General features: G+C 44.3%; 1 protein-coding gene across 1 annotated transcript; it reads left to right on the forward strand.

Moving 5' to 3' along the window:
• Positions 1–239: 239 nt before the first annotated feature.
• LOC136573253 (uncharacterized) lies at positions 240–17,516 on the forward strand. Its single transcript, XM_066574551.1, has 12 exons — positions 240–363; positions 2,079–2,150; positions 4,163–4,240; positions 5,158–5,330; positions 5,423–5,728; positions 7,085–7,222; positions 8,751–8,823; positions 9,324–9,451; positions 9,907–9,943; positions 14,576–14,659; positions 15,392–15,567; positions 17,466–17,516. Exons 2-12 carry the CDS (start codon positions 2,117–2,119, stop codon positions 17,514–17,516), a joined length of 1,278 nt encoding a protein of 425 aa, XP_066430648.1. The 5' UTR covers positions 240–363; positions 2,079–2,116.
• Positions 17,517–18,160: the final 644 nt, after the last annotated feature.

Consider the following 18,160-nt stretch of genomic DNA (forward strand, 5'->3'; position numbering starts at 1 on the left):
TATGTGTTTATGCTTCTGGGGGAAAAGCTCATCTCAATGACAAGACCTGCAGCTCCATATTAAACACATGCAGAACACTTTCCGCATGCGCCGTCACTACTTCCGCTCTATGGACCGCACGTAACCCGGAAGTAATGACGAGCGGCCAGCCTATAGGAAAAGTCCCCCCGTTCTGTCGCATTCTGGTTTGCGGCGCACATGACCCGGAAGTGATGCTCACGTGATGGCTGAAGCTTTGTTTCCGTAGTAACCGATTGATTTACTGTCTGCCTGCTGCTGTTGATGAATGTAGCAGCATCATGGACTTCAATGGCAGCTGACAGCTGCAGGGCCTTTAGAGACTGGTAACCTGCGGTACGCAAGGTCAGTCCTGGAACCAAGCATCCTGTATCTCCAGCTGTACAATGTTACAGTGTTTATTAGAAGCCTAGGAAAAAACTATTTAAAGGGATTGTCCTCTATGGGAAATGTCCATCTGTCCGCAGTGAGAAGGCCGGAGAGTCAGATAATACCTGAGGCACGGCCATAGGCATTATTAGATCTGCTACAGACTATTTGTTGTGGATCTGCGTGCGGACACTGCGCAGTGTTACAGTGCTGGCAAAGTAGATGAGGATTTACCGCACGGCTCATCCGCACGCTGTGTTAGGGATCCGCAGTGTAGACTGACCTACGCCATGGGCCGTCTCTTTCAGTGGGCCGTGCCAGAGATAGCCGGGCCACAGACGTTTGGGTATTTCCATAACTCCATTGAAATGAATGAAGTGGCGGCTGCGCATGTTCAACCACCGCGACCAGCCGCTCCATTAACCCTTTGTGGACCAGGCTGTTTTGTATCTTAAGGACCAGACACTTTTTAGGGATTTTACCCATGTGGTTTTACTGCCCTATTTTTTTTCCTTCAGCTACCAAAATTATTTTTGCTGTCTGTTTTTTTTTCCGTGACATACAGGGCTATTTTTTAAATTATCTTTTTCACTAATTTTTTTCAGTTTTTTTAGTATTATTGGGGTTAAAAGGCTTAAAAAATGATTTTTTTAAATATATATATATATATATTCAATTAGTATATTTACACTAAAATAAAGTATGGGAACGGGTTCCTCACTGTGTTTCGGACGTTTTGATATATAATATGTATGGTTTTGGATTACAGGGCGCATACGGCGCTGGTCTTGATTGGCGTCAGTGTTGGGTCATTTTCTTTTTCATATATATATTATTATTTTATTCTGTAATCTTTTTTTACTTATTTATGTACCCATTTTTTTAACATATATGTCTCCCATGATGTCATATTAGACCTCTGGGGATCATTCACATGGTATTTATTTATTTTTTCATAAGACACTTTCCCACTGTAGCTGGGGCATCCATAGGAGCCCCAGTTACAGAGATTACAACCCCTGTAGTGACATTAGTCACCGGCAGAGCTGATCAGGGTCTGCCAGGTCACGTGATCGCCGGGTTGCGTAGTGGAAGTTATACTTCCATTTTCACTCTTTAGTACATAGCGCTCACTGAGCCCTATGTACCTGGGAAAGGAGAAGTGGTTAATCCCACGCCATATTTTTGCCATCGGATAGGATTAAAGCCCAAGACCAAGCGCCGTAAAGTTACAGCACTTGGTCTTTAAGGGGTTAAGTGTGAAGTCCCTGCAGGTGGTAGAAGCATCCCCGCAGTGACAGGATAGGAGGACATAGGAGCCCTGGTTGCAGACCCCCAATGACCAGCAAGATATCTCCTATCCTGTGGATAGGGGACAACCTGAAATTCTGGTACAACCTCTATAGGACTGTGCTTTGTTAAACACATTGGCGCGACCAAGGCCTCTTAATGAGCGGGCCGAATCTTGCTGCAAAATACATGACAAATTTGCAGATTTTGCTGCAGAATCATGGCAAAATTCATAGTGAAATCTACGCCCCGTTCAGCTGTACCCTAAAAAGGTTCTGTCTGTCGGAAGAGATTTCCAGGAAGAAAGGCGATCATTTGATCACCATAATACAAGATTCTGATTTTCTTCTGTGTTCATCTGTCATTTGGCCAATTTGATCTCATTGTATTTCCTCTTGTAGATTGCACTCCTGGGGATGACCGAGAGATAGTCCTAAGCATGCAGAATATAAAGGAGGAGCCCGTGGATGCAGGTGAGAGATGTCCTCGATAAGATAACTAATATCCGCCTTCAAATTCCATCATCTTTTTTCCTTCCTTCCTTGTTCTGCCTTCTTTCCCATTATTTTGACCCTCAGCTGACTCTTGCAAAGAGTCACTTTTTTTTCATTTTCTTCCTTTTTTTTACCTTCTTTCCCATTATTTTGACCCTCAGCTGACTCACTTTTTTTTCATTTTCTTCCCTGTTATTTTAACCCTTGTCTAAAAGTCAAAATAATAAGGAAGAAGTTGGAAAAAAGGAAAAATATGATGGAATTTGATCCCAGAGCCCATTTATATCCTAAGTAGTAATTCACTACTGCTGGTCCTTTGCTTAACCAATTTTTTACCTTCTTCACTGCTATTTTGACCCTCATCTAAGGGTCAAAATAATAAGAAAGGACGTGAAAAAAAGGAAAAATATTATGGAATTTGAACCAGAGCTCCTTGTATCCTGGGCAGTAACTCATTGAGCCACATTTAATCCTTTACTAAGCCGTCTTTAAAGGTGATTACTTACAGCCAGGACATGCCATCGCTTTATGATTGGTGAGGGATTGACTTCGGGGGTCTCCAGCAATCTTGAGAATGAAGGGGCCGTAGCACTGATTCAGCGCTGCTGCCCTTCACAGTCCTTCTCTGCACAGTGGCACCAGATCTGGGTAGCCAGGAGAGCCGCTATGCAGGGAATGACTGGGCCACAAATCAGCTCTGCAGCCCCTTCATTCTCCGGATTGCTCGAGGTTCCTGAGGTTTAACCTTCACCGATCATAAGATCATGTCGTAGCGACCTGCCATCACCTTATAAAATGTGGCTTTAATTTGGGGGTTTCTCTTAGTTACCAGAATGTTGGGGTTGAAGTCTACTGAATTATATCCGTTCTTTTCTGGAAACACATTCTGTACTATCACATGACTATAGTAAGTTAATTGGCTAATTAGTTGCTTCATTATTGCTCCTTACACTAGAGAATGATTTAGAGCTGGAGAGCAGCAAGGACGAGGAGTTTAGAATAGTGTCAGTAGACACTGCAAGGGAAGCCAATGACTGGGGTGAGCATGGTGATAGATCTTTGCTCCATGTGTAGTCGGATGACAAGATCTCCCATCAGCTGAAAGGTACGAGCCGTGAACCACTAGATGTGTGCTTTACTATACACATGCCCACAATTAAAAAGCTTATGAAGGTTATAGGTTTTAGAAATAAAACACTCTGTTTAGGGTATTTTCTTCCCATAGCCATTGTTGGCATACTTATAGTACACGGCATTGAAGGGGTTTTTCAAGACTTAAAAAAAAAATTGCCAAGCTCAAGACAACTGTGTAAAACAGACAAAAAAATCAGTACTCTCCTTTTAAATGGTATCCTGCCGCTGCCCCAATCCACACTGCTGGTCCCAGAAGCTCCTGAAGGGCCATTGATGTATTGTAGCAGTCATGCTAGCAATGGACGATGTGTGACTGTCGTTGGAGCTTCCAGGATTGGAATAGCGGTGTTGGGCTGGGGGGTGCCATTCAAAAAGTGAGTTCTGATTTTTTATTTTTTTTTTTATTTAATTTTTTTTTACTTTGTTTTACACAATTGCACCCCCCCCCCCATCCTTTTCCCGGGGGTGGGGGGGGGGGGGGGGTCGTAAAGGACAAAAGGAGGTTTTCCAGGGCTAAACTATTGATGTCCTATCCTGATCAGTAGGGGTCCGCTGCTCGAGATCTCCACCAATGGTCTATTTGAAGTGGCAGCGGTGCTTGCCTGAGCACTGTGGCCGCTACAACCCATGCTAGGCACAGTGTTGTACGTTGAATAGTGGCTGTGCCTGGTATAGTAGCTCAGTTCCATTCACTTGAGTGGGACTGAGCTGCATGTGACTCATGAATGTGATATCTTATACCTGAAAAGAGACCGCGGTACACACCCACGCCTCATGGCCTCTTTAATCAGCTGATCAATTGGGATCCTGAGGAGCGGCACCTCCACTGATTGGCTAACATTTTTACCGTTATTTAGAAGCTGATGAGAACATTGTGGATGGCGATGAAACTCAGGCAATCACTTTACGAAGCAAGAGGATGGGATGTCCATACGGTGAGTTAATATCATATCATTGGAGATCTGAGACTAATGCTGCAGAGCCTGTTTTGTTGTATGATGTTTAGATACTTTTATCTTCTTTTGCTTGACTTAAAGGGTTATTCTAATCCTAGAACTGATGGCATGAGCACAGGATGTCTAACTAGAATGACCCTCACTTCACTGATCATTGCATGCTATGTGTGACATCATTTATTGTTGTTCTGTGGTTAAATGACTTTATGTTGTTCTCTACCATTTCTATATTGGTCTGTTGCCCCATATCTGGGTGTAGTGCTGCGCACCAGACTACTGAAGGAGGGGTATTCCCATAGTAGATAGTTATTGCATCTCATCTTCTTTTTTGCTGCTGCTTCTAAGGAGCAATGAAAGACATAGGTCCTTTCAGACATTTCTATGCTATCCTGTTGCTTATGCTATATGTATGCTATGACCATGCAAATCCACAAGACTTAGTAAAGCAGCTAATGAAGATCAGTCCAATAAGAGTCATGCTGCTTTGTCTACAACAAGTGCACTTAGCAGGTTAGGTAAATGTAGGATCAGGAGAGGCAGAGATTGTGTACACACTGACTGCAGATCTGAGAGCAGTGTGGGTGCAGGGCAGGAGCCTGTGAAGACAGTCCCTCCTCCACAGTGAAGAAGATGTCATAATGTCCTAGTTACTACAGAAGCTGAACGCCTAATGGCAAGCAGTGGATTGTGGAGGGGCTGCACTTGATTTACAGCAGTAAAACAAAAAAACTTAATGAAAGTATGTTACAAGATTAACGAGACACATGCAGGCTATAGGAAGAGCATAAGTTGTCTGCAAAGTTAGCGTCCTTCTAAACTGAATGCGGCATGGTATAATGTGTATATAATTAAATAATAAATAGGTCTTCACCATATTTTCTTTTTGTATCTTATAGATCATCACGTTCCATCAAAAAAAGTGATTTCCGAACACATAACTTCTGCTCCTGTTGAACTCTCATCGGGGATGCAAGCTGATGAGGAAGAAGTCTGGGAAGCACAGCACCTTATTGATCAGCATGGTGTCTATCTAAGGGATCATTCGGACCACCGTAGATATAACCCTCAGGTGCATTTCACAGTGTGTGCTTCGTACAATTAACCTGTTCCTATGATAGTCCTGTGTGTGGGAATGCTTGTTCTACCTTACATATGTTGCAGCAGCAAACAAGATTTCAAGGAAACATCATTTTTAATCGCTCAAGAAAACATGGCCGAACTTCCTCTGGAAAATTTCGGAAGGTCTGTAAAGATATCATATGTTTACCTGCCGAATACCCGGAGGATAACTGCACATACAGAGTGCCACGGGGGAAGGAGAGAGAACAGTTCGCCATGCTGGGACTGGTGGGGAAGATCCTCATTCAGTCTTCCTGGAACTTTGAGAATTTCAGGGCTGAAGTAATTACCCTTTTCCGAAAGTATTTCTCATGTTCAGAAGAAGAGTTTTCTTTTAATTTCCTACAGGTAGGAGTTTAAGTGTCCATTATATCATTACGGTGATATCGCATGCTGTATAAGTTCACAGTTTCCTGAAGAGAGTGTCAGCTTTTGGAACCAGTCTAACTAATATATGAAGTATGAACGTGGGAGATGTTACAATTAGAGATGAGCGAACGTACTCGTAATGAGTACTTACGCACCCGAGTACCGCCATTTTCGAGTACTTCAGTACTCGGGTGAAAAGATTCGGGGGGCGCCGGGGGGCGGGGAGAGGCGTGGCGGTGCGGGGGGTAGCAGCGGGGAACAGGGGGGAGCCCTCTCTCTCCCTCTCCCCCCCACTCCCCACTGCTACCCCCCGTGCCGCCACGGCGCCCACCGAATTTTTACGCCCGAGTACGGAAGTACTCGGAAATCGCGGTATTCGGGCGAAAAAGGGGCGTGGACGAGCACGTTCGCTCATCTCTAGTTACAATGTCACAGCAGTGCCACCTATTATGGACATTGACTTGTAGGAAAGCTACCTGCCTACAGGTGGCGCTGCTGAGGTATTGTACCATCTATTTGCATAACAAATTTCCCAGAGAAGCATGGAATGGTCTTTTAAGTCTCCTCACACCTACTAGGTAGTCTCCACAAGGAGAAACTGTAGCCCTCCTGATCTAATATGCTAAGAACATGCATTATGAGCAGTTTCCTAATATGCATGTTTGCCTTACTGCTGCTGTCCCCTATTTTCTTTCACAGTCCTGCACTTGAAGGGAATCATTTGGGTACCAGATTGTATTGGGTGTAGATTTGTAAGAATATATAGCGTGTTTTTCACTTTGATGATAGGACGCACCTAGGTTTTAGAGGAGGAAAATAGGAAAAAAATATTTTGAATTGTCACCAAGGGACTCTAGGTAACAGTTGCAGGGATCGTACAGAATGACGGAGGGCCACTATAACTACTTTCTCTTCCACAGCAGGAGCAGTGAAGCTCTGGAACAGCGGCGCTCATGTACGGCGGGAGGAAGCTGATTGGTAGAGGTGGGGGAGCAGCAGCAGTTCACGCTGTCGCTCACCACCAATCAGCGGAGGTGGTAAGGAAAGAGAGAACTGTTCTCCTCCCCTGCTATGAAGTAGGGTCCAGCGAGCGCGCGGTGGATCGAATGCGCGACTGTGCATCATTCTGTGCAGTTTGAATTTCGACTCATTTGGTTTATAGACCGCACTGACTTTTTTTCCCCATTATGGGGGGGAGAAGTGTGTCTAATAAAGCGAAAAATCCGGTAAGTCTTTTGCATAGTTTGCACACCACAGAATCCTGCGTGCCTGCTGTATTTGAACAGGTTCTGTCACATGTAAGCTCAGAGGTTTATTGTTTCCATGTCTTTACAGTGTTTACCAGGGAATCGGAAATTGATTAAACCAAATGTGTCTGCAACCTTTAAATGGAGCGGTATTGCGATAATAAGCCTGGCCGCACAGGGCTCAGTGTACATCAAAACGCCACACGCACTCGCTGCACGTACAAAGGTAGGAGATTTAGCTTTTACATATATTATAATGAATACATGTTAGTGGATATACAGTGGTGCCTTGGGTTAAGAGTTTAATTCGTTCCGTGACGGAGTTTTTTACCCAAAACACTCGTAAGTCAAATCCATTTTCCCCATTGAAATCAATGGAAACGCCATTAATCCGTTCCGGATCGCAAAGCTGTTCCATTAATTTCAATGGGGATGCTGGTGCCCCATTGAAAGCAATATCCCCATTGAAATCAATAGGATGCCTGCACCCCCGCAGTGATTTTTGGGGAAGGGCTTTAAATATAAGCTCTTCCCTGAAAAACATCCCTAGCTGTAGTAAAAAATATATACTCGCCTGTCCGCTGCTGCCGGCGCTCAGCTGCATGTATCCACGTCTTCTCCCTGCATTGCTCTGAAGCTTTTCAACAGGCGGGGATTTAAAATCCCCGTCTGTTGAAAGAGCTGTGTCTGATTGGCTGAGTGTTTAGCCAATCACAGGCAGCGCTCTGCCATTCGTTGAATTCACCTGACTGTGTGCTCTTCAGTCTGCGTGGACGGTCCATATTGCATGTCCTGTTCTCCTCCATGAATACGAATGAGATTAGGATATGTAGCAATTATTTTTTTTCACACGGAGCATCAATCCATATGTATAGCCTCGTAGGCTGTAATGGGTCCATTTGCAGTTTGTGAAATACACAGACAGCACACAGACAGAAAATCCACTAGTGTGAGTAAGCTCTTCAGGCATAATCTATGGGTTTCTGTTTCCTTGTTTCATACTGTCATAATGAATTTGTCACTTAGCTTTGGGTGCGACGCATGTCACCTGACCAAAGATTGCCGTGTCATGCTGCCTTCATCACATGTAATATAAGTGATTGTAGTCGCCTTGCAAATCACAAGTTGCTATGATTGCAACACAACAGTCTCAAGAAATCCAAACCTTCTGGATTACATGCTATGAAGACAAGTTGACTGTGTGATCTGTAGCCGTGTGACACGTGTCACACCCAAAGTTGCTATATGGTCCCAACCTTAGTCTTCTATCACTTTCCTATTATTACGGTTATTTCAATAATTTTTAATTGTTATCCTGTTTTTTTTTTATAAATGGTGGCAGTGGGAGGGAATCCTAATAACATAATAGCAAAAAGCATTAATTGACTAGTAAATTACCCGTTGGTCTTTGGTTACACTTGTTGCAGTGATGCCGCATCTATATTCTCACATGACCGCTACGGTCAATCTCCTGCTATCAGCCTGCTCCAAAATCATCACCAGGGACATTATCCCGTCCTAGCTCATGTGACATGTATGCAGGGCGTCACTAGGGCCAGGGGACCAGGGACATCACGGATCTCATGATGGAGTGCTGAATGAGTGCTGTTCTAAAAGCACATTGTCTACAAAATATAGTCAGTGGAGCTTAAGCTGCAAAAAGAAAAGTAAAATTCGGGTAACCCCTTTAGTAGGACTTAAAGAATACCTCTTTCACAGATAAGGAATAATTGTATTTTTTGCTGCCTTTTTAGAATCTGTTCTTCACCACCAAGCAGTGTCTTCCTAGAACTGAGAGTGAAAATGTCAACGAGAATATTCCTTCCGGTAAGAGCCTGCTTTTCACCTTCAAGGGTGTTTTCACACATGTACATTTTGATGATGATGATTTTCATTTGGATCCACAGCAGACGTCCACCCCCCCCCCCCCCCCCCCCATTCAATTGAAAGGGTGAAATCTGCTGCGGCTCTGCATCATAAACCCTACCAGTTACGTGGATTTTGGCACTGTTTTTGATGCGAATTCATAGTAGGGGATTATCTAACTGTACACACTGCGCTGAGGATAGTACTTCACAATACCTTGACGTGTTTGGGCCGAACTAATCAGATTTGTAGCCAAACTTATGGCTCACAAAAAGGGGGTACCTTTAAGTTCCTCAATGGTCAGATACAACCAGGTGCCTCTTGGACTTGCGGTGATTAAAGCAGCATAATTTTGACAGTTTCTCTGTAATGAGCTAAGCAGATCTCTTACATCAGTGAAGATTTTGTTAAATTGCATTATTTGTATGACGTGGACATATTTTATTTTACATTCCTGATAGACAGAACGATACCTGAAATCATCCGGTCAGGAGATACTCGCCTCTTAAACAATGTGTACCAAATGGATGAGGAGGATTCTCAACACTACCCTATAAAAGACCTCAAGGTTCTCCAGCAGCAGGAACTGGTGGGTAGAAGTATTGTTTTCATTGATCACATTGCTTTTTCTTATGTTAAGACTAATTTAGAAACTTTAGACTATCCCTGGCATCCTGCTCTCTCCTCCTATTGCATTCAGAGCTGCATTCCAAGTTCTGCTTTTTTATGCACTCATTCTTCAGTGCTATACAGCCTACAGCTCCTGCAGAAGAATACTCTGTACAGTGAAATATGGAGCAAGGGAGAAGCAGTTCTGTAAATGCAACTTGGATGTGAGTGCATAAGGCCCTTTTACATGGAACAAAAAATCATTTAAAATGCTGTCCATTTACAAATACTCCCAGCGACCTCTTATAGAGGAGTATTCCCTTAATGGCCATGATTGGCCCCTTTAAGTGATACAATTTAGCTGCTTAGCTTACATTTATGTTACATCAGGCTGAAATCTCACAAATGTTTTGTTGTATTTATAATTCACTGTAGGGTTCAGATCCGTCTGCTGAAACTTCATCAGATACAGGTTTGTGTAAACTCCACTATATGTTTCTTTTGGATTGTTGATACACCTTGATATCAGGTACCTCCAAATAGTTCTGGAATTTCCTTGAAAATTATAGGCTATGCACACCTTCACAGCTTTTTTTGGGGGGGGGGGGGGGGGGACGGTTCTAAAAGTTTTCAACCGTTTATTTTTTGCACTTGCAGTATATCCCATTAAACTGTAAGCTGGAGGACTGAGATTATTTTACAAATCAACACTCTGGGGGACGGATGGACTGTGGAACTAATGAAAAGAGAGGGGATGATGTGTGATATATAGCTACACAAACAGAGGGTGGCGGAAGGAGATGTTGATACTGTAGTAATGTACATTTATGTTCCCTTTGTGTTATAGAATATATTGGTGCTATATAGGGTTGTTATTGTTGTTAATGTATGAAGAGGCAGCCACGCTCCCTCCTGAGAAGCAACGCTCATTTCTTCCTAAAGTGGCATATTTCGTCGTGAATGTAAAATGTCATACATTTCTCGTCTCTTGCATTGGGGGTCACACGCTATGACCATGGGTATAGCTACTGCCACTAGGAGGCGGACACTAAGCAAAGAAGGTGTTAGCTCCTTCTATTGGTTCATTGGTCTTCGGACTAGGGGACTTCAGGGCTGGTACTAGACTCTCCCTGTTTACCCCACCAAAGAGAGCTAACAGACTGGATTTAACCTCTCTGATCACAGCACGGTCCTCAGAATACAAGGAGACACAGTCAACGTTAATTTGACCCTGACCCACTAGCCATAGAGACACCCCACATTGGAGCACTGCATTTCTCCTTAAAGGCAGGCGGGTACAGGGGGGTACACTGCTGGAAACCAGGAGCTGGACTCTCTGCGGCAGAAAGGTAAGTAAGTATCCTCCTCCTAATGCTGTCCTTTCCCCTCTACTCTAAGGGCGCCTACACACTTGCGATTTTTTTTTCCTTTGCGTTTTGCGTTTTTTCTGAAGAGCAATTAGGATAGAATGTGTTCTTGTCCACTTGCGTTTTTTTTTCCGGTCCGTTGCAATTTTTAACATAGGAACTGTCAGTTGCATATGTGTCCTTATTTTTCTCTTAATGCACCCATGAATGTCAATGGAAATTAACGGAAAAGGCGCGAAAAACGCGCGGAAAACGCTGCGTTTTTCACGCACGAAAATCGCAAACGCCAGTGGGTAGGCGCCCTTATAGGGGTTTCAGGTACCACAGCGTCCACTGCCATCATAGACAGGCTACACCAAGTGTGTCTGACAATGCTGATTTTTTTTTTCCATGCTCAACCCTCCATGTGGTAGACCTCAGAAAAGGGCCATGCCTCCTGTCTTAAGGCATCCTTCCAGCTCCCCAGCCTCAGCATTCCCACCACAGTTCCTACAGGAGTGCACTTGGGGCTCTCTTCCAGAGATAACAGCTGCTCAGAGGTGGAACTTTCTGGGTGTCCGAATTCAGATCTGGACGAGGAACCGGTCTCTAAGCTGTCCTTTCTGGTCAATAGTTTGATAGTGGCAGTGGAAGAGATCAGTTGAAGGATCAGCTAATGACTACATCTATGAAAGCTATCACTTTTCGGCTCCCAAAATGTTCCCGGGAATTTTTTCTTTGCCATTCTGAATTTGAACCTCCCCGACAAATGCTTCACCATGCCTATGCATTTGGACATTATATATCCCTTTACAGAGGATTTGGTGAAGAAGTGGTCCTTTTTCCCAGTAGTGGACCCCCCAGTGTCCCGTTTGTCTAGGCATACTAACTTGCCTATAGCTGATACTGCAATCTTGAAGGACGTACGGGGCAAAAAGCTTCAATTCTTTGCCAGGGCCTCTTTTAGCTTGTGTTTGCCTCTACCTGGGTCAGTAGGGCCACTACTAAATGAGCTAAGTAATTAAAGGGGTTTTCCAGGCAAATACTATTGATGACCTATCCTCAGGATAGGTCATCAATAGTTGACCAGCTGGGGTCCATCGCTCAGGACCCCGACCGATCAGCTGAGTGGGCGCATGCTGTCAGCACCGCAATAACAGAGAGATCAGAGCAGAAGCCTCCGCGCACACCTTCATGTAGTGGCTGGCGCTTGTAACTGCAGGCACAGATCTCATTAAAATCATGTCCCAATATGTTGCGTTCACTGACATTTCCCCCACGTTGACATCCACTTGGATCATTACCAGTTCACGGCTGTAACATTCACGCTGGCCCTGTGGGACAAATCAGTGAACTCTCTTGATCACCAGATCCGACTACCTCCACAGCTTCAACGTTATCTTTTCTGGTGGCTGCACCTTTCTGACTTTGCATTAACAGGTCCTCACAACAGATGCCTGAAGAAGACGTTGAGCCACTTAGTCAAGATCTGTCACTTATGCATGAAGTCGTTGAAGTCAGTCATAGCGTCCATAGAACACTCATGTTTGACACTGCCTAATGCTCTTTTCCCTTTAGCTCCGCTGTCATCTGCTATGAAACCTGTCCTCAGGTCCTGTTTGTTCTCTCTACCTAAGCACATTGCTCTCTGCACTGGCCGGTCCTCACAGCGGATGCCAGTTTATTCTGTTCGAGGAGGGGGGTATGCTGTAGAAACTAACAACACAGGGCACTTGGACAGTACAGGAAGCCACCCTCTCGATAAAAGTTTTAAATCTTCGGGCCATTCTTCTGACATGTCAGCACTTTGGATTTGCTCTCTGATGTGTTTTACAAGCTCTCTCAGAGATAGGGTCATCCGGACATCAATCTGATTGCACCCAGATTTAACCACAAACTTCTCATGTATGTTTCTAGATCCCTCGGACTCGAGCAGTGGATGCCCTAATAATTCAGTGGACAGAACAAATTCCAGTTTCCATACATCTTCTCTCCCTTTCCTCACCCACCTAGACTTCTCAAGAAGGTCAAGCTGAAGGGCCTGGCAGTGATTCTCATTGCATCTGACCTGCTAATCAACACTCCATGGCTCCTCCCTCTTCGAGAAGTTATTCTCTTACAGGGTCCCCTTTTCCACTTGAGTTTGTCCACGTTTCGTTTAATGGCGGTTGAAGCCATGATCCTCAGAGCCTATGGTTTTGACGAGACAATAATTCAAACTTTGATGAAGGCCAGGAAACTCTCCTCAAGTTTATCATCATGTATGGAAGACGTTCTTCCTCTGGCGCAAGCAACTGTACTTCCATCCTATGCGGTTTTTGCTACCTCCCCTTCTGTCTTTCGTGCAAGAAGACTTGGATATAGGACTGGGCCTTAACTCCCTAAAGGGTCAGGTATCGGCATTGTCCATTCTTTTTCAATGTCCTCTGGCCTTGAAGTTAGCAGTCTGTACCTTCCTACAATGAGTTATACACTCCGCTTCTCCATACCGTTCTCCAGTCCCTGCTAGGGACCTTAATTCGGTACTGGGTGCACGCTGCAGGTTCACCCTTTCGAGCTGTTGCCTAACATCCCGACTCATTTTTTGTCCTGTAAGGTAGCTTTTTTTAGTAGCGATTACTTCCATCTGCATCAGCAGCCTTCTCCGACAAGCCTTCGTTCACTATCTTGCATCAGGACAAGGTGGTCTTGTGTCCCGTGCCCTCCTTCTTACCTAAGGTGGTGACGACACATCAATGAAGACGTTATTTTGCCTTCCTACACACTCAAGGGAATCTTCTCTCCATTGACTATACTTGGTTCCAGCCTTGAGGATTTACCTCTCCCAAACGTCTTCTTGAAGGGGCTCAGACACTCTTTTTGTGATTCCAGAGTGCCCCAGATGTGGACTAGCGGCTTCCAAATCCGTTACCTTGCATTGCATTAGGTCTGCAGCAGTGGAGGCCTATCGCCCCAAAGGCAGGGAGCCTCCCTTCCGTGTTACTGCACACTCTACTAAGGTGATGGGTACCTATTGGGTGGTATGCAGCAGTGCCTCTGCTCTTCAAGTGCATAATGCCGCTATATGGGCTTCTCTACACACCTTCTCTAAATTCTATCGGGTACACACTTTCGCATCCTCTGATGCCGCTCTCGGTCAAAGGGTCTTACAGACTGCCGTAAACTGAGTCCATGTATTTCAGTTTGCTTTCCCCACCCTTCGGGGCCTGCTCTGGAACATCCTATGGTCCTAGGTTGTGTTGCCCAATGCAACGGACAAGAAAATCAGATTTTTGTACTTGCTGTAAAATCTCTTTCTCATCTTGTTCATTGTGGAATACAGTAGCCACCCAATCGTTGGCAAATGTCGTTCACTTTTTTACCATGTTCTTACCCTTGCCGGGGGATTCTCTCTGGAGTTTTATCCTGCTTGCATACAAACTGCCTAGCTGGGTACCTGCTAGAGGTATAGCCGGTAGGTGGATCTAACACTTTCTTTTCTTAGTGTCTGCTTCTTAGTTGCAGTACCTATACCCATGGTTCTAGACTGTGTCCCCCAATGAATGAGATGAGAAAGAGATTTTATGCTAAGTACAAAAATTAGATTTTTTTTCTGTGCAAGTAAATTTTTTTTAATGCCAGTTTTGTCTTCATAAATATGCTCTTTGGTGTGTCCTTTTTATGACTTTCATTTGTACCACTGCTTTTAATGAAAGGTCAGAGACCTTCTGAAAAACAATATCTAGAAATAACTAAAGAGATGTGCGTAATCTCTACAGGGAACACTGACACAAAGTACGACACGGAGGAGAAGACATTCAACATGACCAACAACATGGTTTTTAAAATGCTGAGAGATGCCGGTATGGTAGGACGTTCTATCCCGTAATCACAGCTACATGTATAAGAGATTTGTACATTTGATGCAGTATTCTGAGCTTACAAAGGGATTGTACCAAGATTACAAACTATGCACAGGATAGGGAATAACTTGCTAATCGGTGGGGGTCTCACAGCTGAGACCTCCACCGATCTCGAGAACGGGGTTACTTCATGCCCACTGCAATAAAGAGGAGAGTGCGGGTTGTACATATTCCGCACATATTAAAAGAATAGAACATTAGTATGTCCACTCACAGGAGTGGAAAGCGATTGTGATTTAAAATCGCAGCATGTTTTATTTTTCTGCGGACTTGAAGTCAACAGAAGCCGATACTCCGCGGGTACCTGTGTCATCGCTTAGCAACGGCGTAGGAAAAAGAAAGATTACAGAAAAAAAATCTGTACTGCGCATGACCGATGGCAAGCCACCATGGTCATCCGCAATAGAAGAGAAAGCGGGTACGCAAGGTTGCCAGCCACAGTCAGAGTCGGATTCCGCTGCGTGCTCCAGCATATTGAATCCGACTCGGTCATGTGCACCCGGCCTCTCACTGAGAGCAGTGATTCTGCCCGATATCCTATGTAGTAGGAATCCTAAACACAAGCTGCACTTGTCATGCCTCGCTTAGCTATACAGTACGATCTGAATGAGCAGTTCACAGGTAAATGAGTGCCAGTGAAAGTTCAAGTAATTAGTTTTAAACATTTCCCAGGTATCAAGACAGCACACGTGAAGAAGGTCAGTGAGAAGCTATTTGTCACCTGTGGCTGTGAAATAATTCCCATTGTGTGGGGTTGCTGGAGGATAGCCACGGGCATCTACCTCAAGAGACATCCTGCTACTGAAGGACGCAAACTTTACCCTCCCAGGGTTGAGTTTTTTTATGAGGTAACCCTTAGGGCTCAGTCAGACGGGCGTTTTTTCGCGCGATTTGCGCATGTGTCCGGCGATTTTATAAAACCATTGCTTTGCAACGGTATCGGACACATGAGAGCTTTTTATGCGCTCGTCCGATAAATTATAGAACAGAAATCGCAGATCGCACCTATCTGCGATTCCTGTTCTCTTCTGTATATGCGCTCAATGGGGCTGGCGGCAGCAGCGCCGACCCCATTGAGAACATATACAAGACAAATCATTCTCCTCAGCTGAATGACAGCTGAGAGCTGCCCCCGATTGGTCCCTGCGCTGAGCCAATCAGAGGCAGCACTCACCCATTCATGAATTCATGAATGGGTAAGTGAGAGCTGCCTCTGATTGGTCAGGCTGTGACCAAGCAGAGGCAGCTCATTCAGCAGGCGGGGATTTTAAATCCCCGGCTGCTGAATACTACTCAGAGCAGTTCAGGAGAATTGCCAGCCGGCTGCGCTGAACTCCGTCTGCCGGGACCAGGCGAGTATATTTTTATTTTTTATTTTTACACATTTCTGGATGAATTGCAGGGAAGGGCTTATATATTTAAGCCCTTCCCGAAAATTCATCGTGAGATCGCCCGCAGCGCGTTGCTTTCAATGGAGTGTTTGTCACCTGAAAAGCCCTTTATTTTACGCGTATAAAATTGGGAGCCAAGTGCATACAGGTGGAAATTGTTATTAAAGGTTTTATCTAATGTTAGATGGCATTTAGCACTTTCCCGGCATGTTTGATCATAGAGTGGTAGAGTTGGAAGGGACCTCCAGGGTCATCGGGTCCAACCCCCTGCTCAGTGCAGGATTCACTAAATCATTCCAGACAGATGTCTGTCCAGCCTTTGTTTGCACACTTTCATATGTTGCCTAATAGTAGACTGTGGTGAGCTGGTCATTCCTGTGAACGATCATGTGAACTCCAATCCTGGCTATATAACACATAAGATGCCATGATCAATAATGACCACAATACCTAAGTTGTTTGCAGTGGGTGGGATAGGGGGCTCCTTATGTAAGCCCATCGGCATCCCAGCGCTGATGAGTTGTCATGGCAGTTGAGGGCCCAGCAATGGCCCTGCCTAAGTCATAACCTAATAAGTACCCTGTCAGTGTAACACTGACAAGCATAATACATTGAGTATTGCAATGTATTTTAAAATCAGTCTGGGGATCTCATGGTTGGGTCCCTAAAAAAATCAAAAAAATAATAAAACAAAGCCTTTAGTTTAAAAAAACAAAACAAAGAACTATACTTAATTTATGCTGCTGCAACTGTAACAACCTGCACTATAAAGTGAAAATGTTATTTTTGTGAACACTAAAAAAAAATAAATCTAAAAAAAAATGGCAGAAATATAGATTGCCATAATGATAATGAGTCATAGAATACATCAATATCTGACAATATCAGTGGGAGTCCGCCACACAGGACGCCCAAAGATCAGCTGTTTGAAGATGTCACCGCCTATTCTCAGGCCATCATTTGTTACATTACCCAACAGCCGCTCTGTCCCGTTCCAAGTGAATGATATTAATGGCACTCTGATTCTTGACACAGGAACAGTATCTCATATTTGGGTGACTTGTCCTACAATTCAAGATTTTTGGAAAGAGGTTTCTGACCTTATTAAAAGTATCACGGGTTAAAAAAAATCTCACTTACAACTTCATTGATATTGTTTTGGGCCCCTTCAAACTCTTTTTGCCCCAAGCGTAAAGAGCTACCCATCCAGATGATCACAGCAGCAAAGTTGCTGATCCTGGCATGCTGGAAAGACCATGAACAGCTCTGGATTAACAAACTAGACTCCATTTGTAGGATGGAAGAGCTAGTATATTAAATTTAAACAAGTTTTGGCTCCCTGTGTGTCCTTCCAGCAATCTAGGAGCTATAATTTCCATGCAACTGTTGAACCACCACCTCGGTGAACCAGAACCTGTTCTTGAGGTTCTAGAATCAAGCTAATGTAGATTTATAGACTTGATGCAGCTTTTAGGATGTTGTTCTATATCTAATGTTTTACAAACTTTGAGATATCTTCACACTCGATCTACCAGCTCAGGGGCGAACTATGTAAATAGTTATTTATCTTACGTATATAGTTATTAAAGTTTTCTCTCGTTGTCTACATTGTACGATTCACCAAGCCAACCCAACAAAGTACGGCTCCTCCGAAGTCTTCGTCTGTCAGCTCATTCCTTCACCTGGTATCCCTGGCCTGTACTGAATGCAGTGCCATTAGTCAAGAGATGCGGAAATGCCAACCCGTGTAAAGATACCCTAAAACCCAAGGAATCTGTCAGCTTGATCATGTCGTTCAATTCACAAGCAGCATGCTATAGAGCAGGAGGAGCTGAGCAGACTCCCTGGCTGTATTGCCAGCTCCATTGAATTCAATGCGCTGAACAGCGCTGCACTGCTCCAGCCCGTTTCTATTGAAACGCGGCTAGGAGCAGTTTTTTCGGGCGATGTTTCGGCCCCGGTCACGTGATTTGCGGATCGCGGGGAAAAACGCCCGTGTGACTAAGGCCCTAGATATAGTTTAGGATATAAATGCTGTGTAGATTTACTG

The sequence above is a fragment of the Eleutherodactylus coqui genome, chromosome 7 (genome assembly GCF_035609145.1).
Source record: "Eleutherodactylus coqui strain aEleCoq1 chromosome 7, aEleCoq1.hap1, whole genome shotgun sequence".
Lineage (NCBI taxonomy): Eukaryota > Metazoa > Chordata > Amphibia > Anura > Eleutherodactylidae > Eleutherodactylus > Eleutherodactylus coqui.

Excerpts from the sequence above, each read along its gene's own strand:
- LOC136573253 (XM_066574551.1), top strand. The coding sequence starts at position 2,117 with ATGCAGAATATAAAGGAGGAGCCCGTGGATGCAG. Across the intron at positions 9,944-14,575 it reads TGAAACTTCATCAGATACAG|GGAACACTGACACAAAGTAC; the intron begins GTTTGTGTAAAC and ends TAATCTCTACAG. Across the intron at positions 14,660-15,391 it reads TAAAATGCTGAGAGATGCCG|GTATCAAGACAGCACACGTG; the intron begins GTATGGTAGGAC and ends AACATTTCCCAG.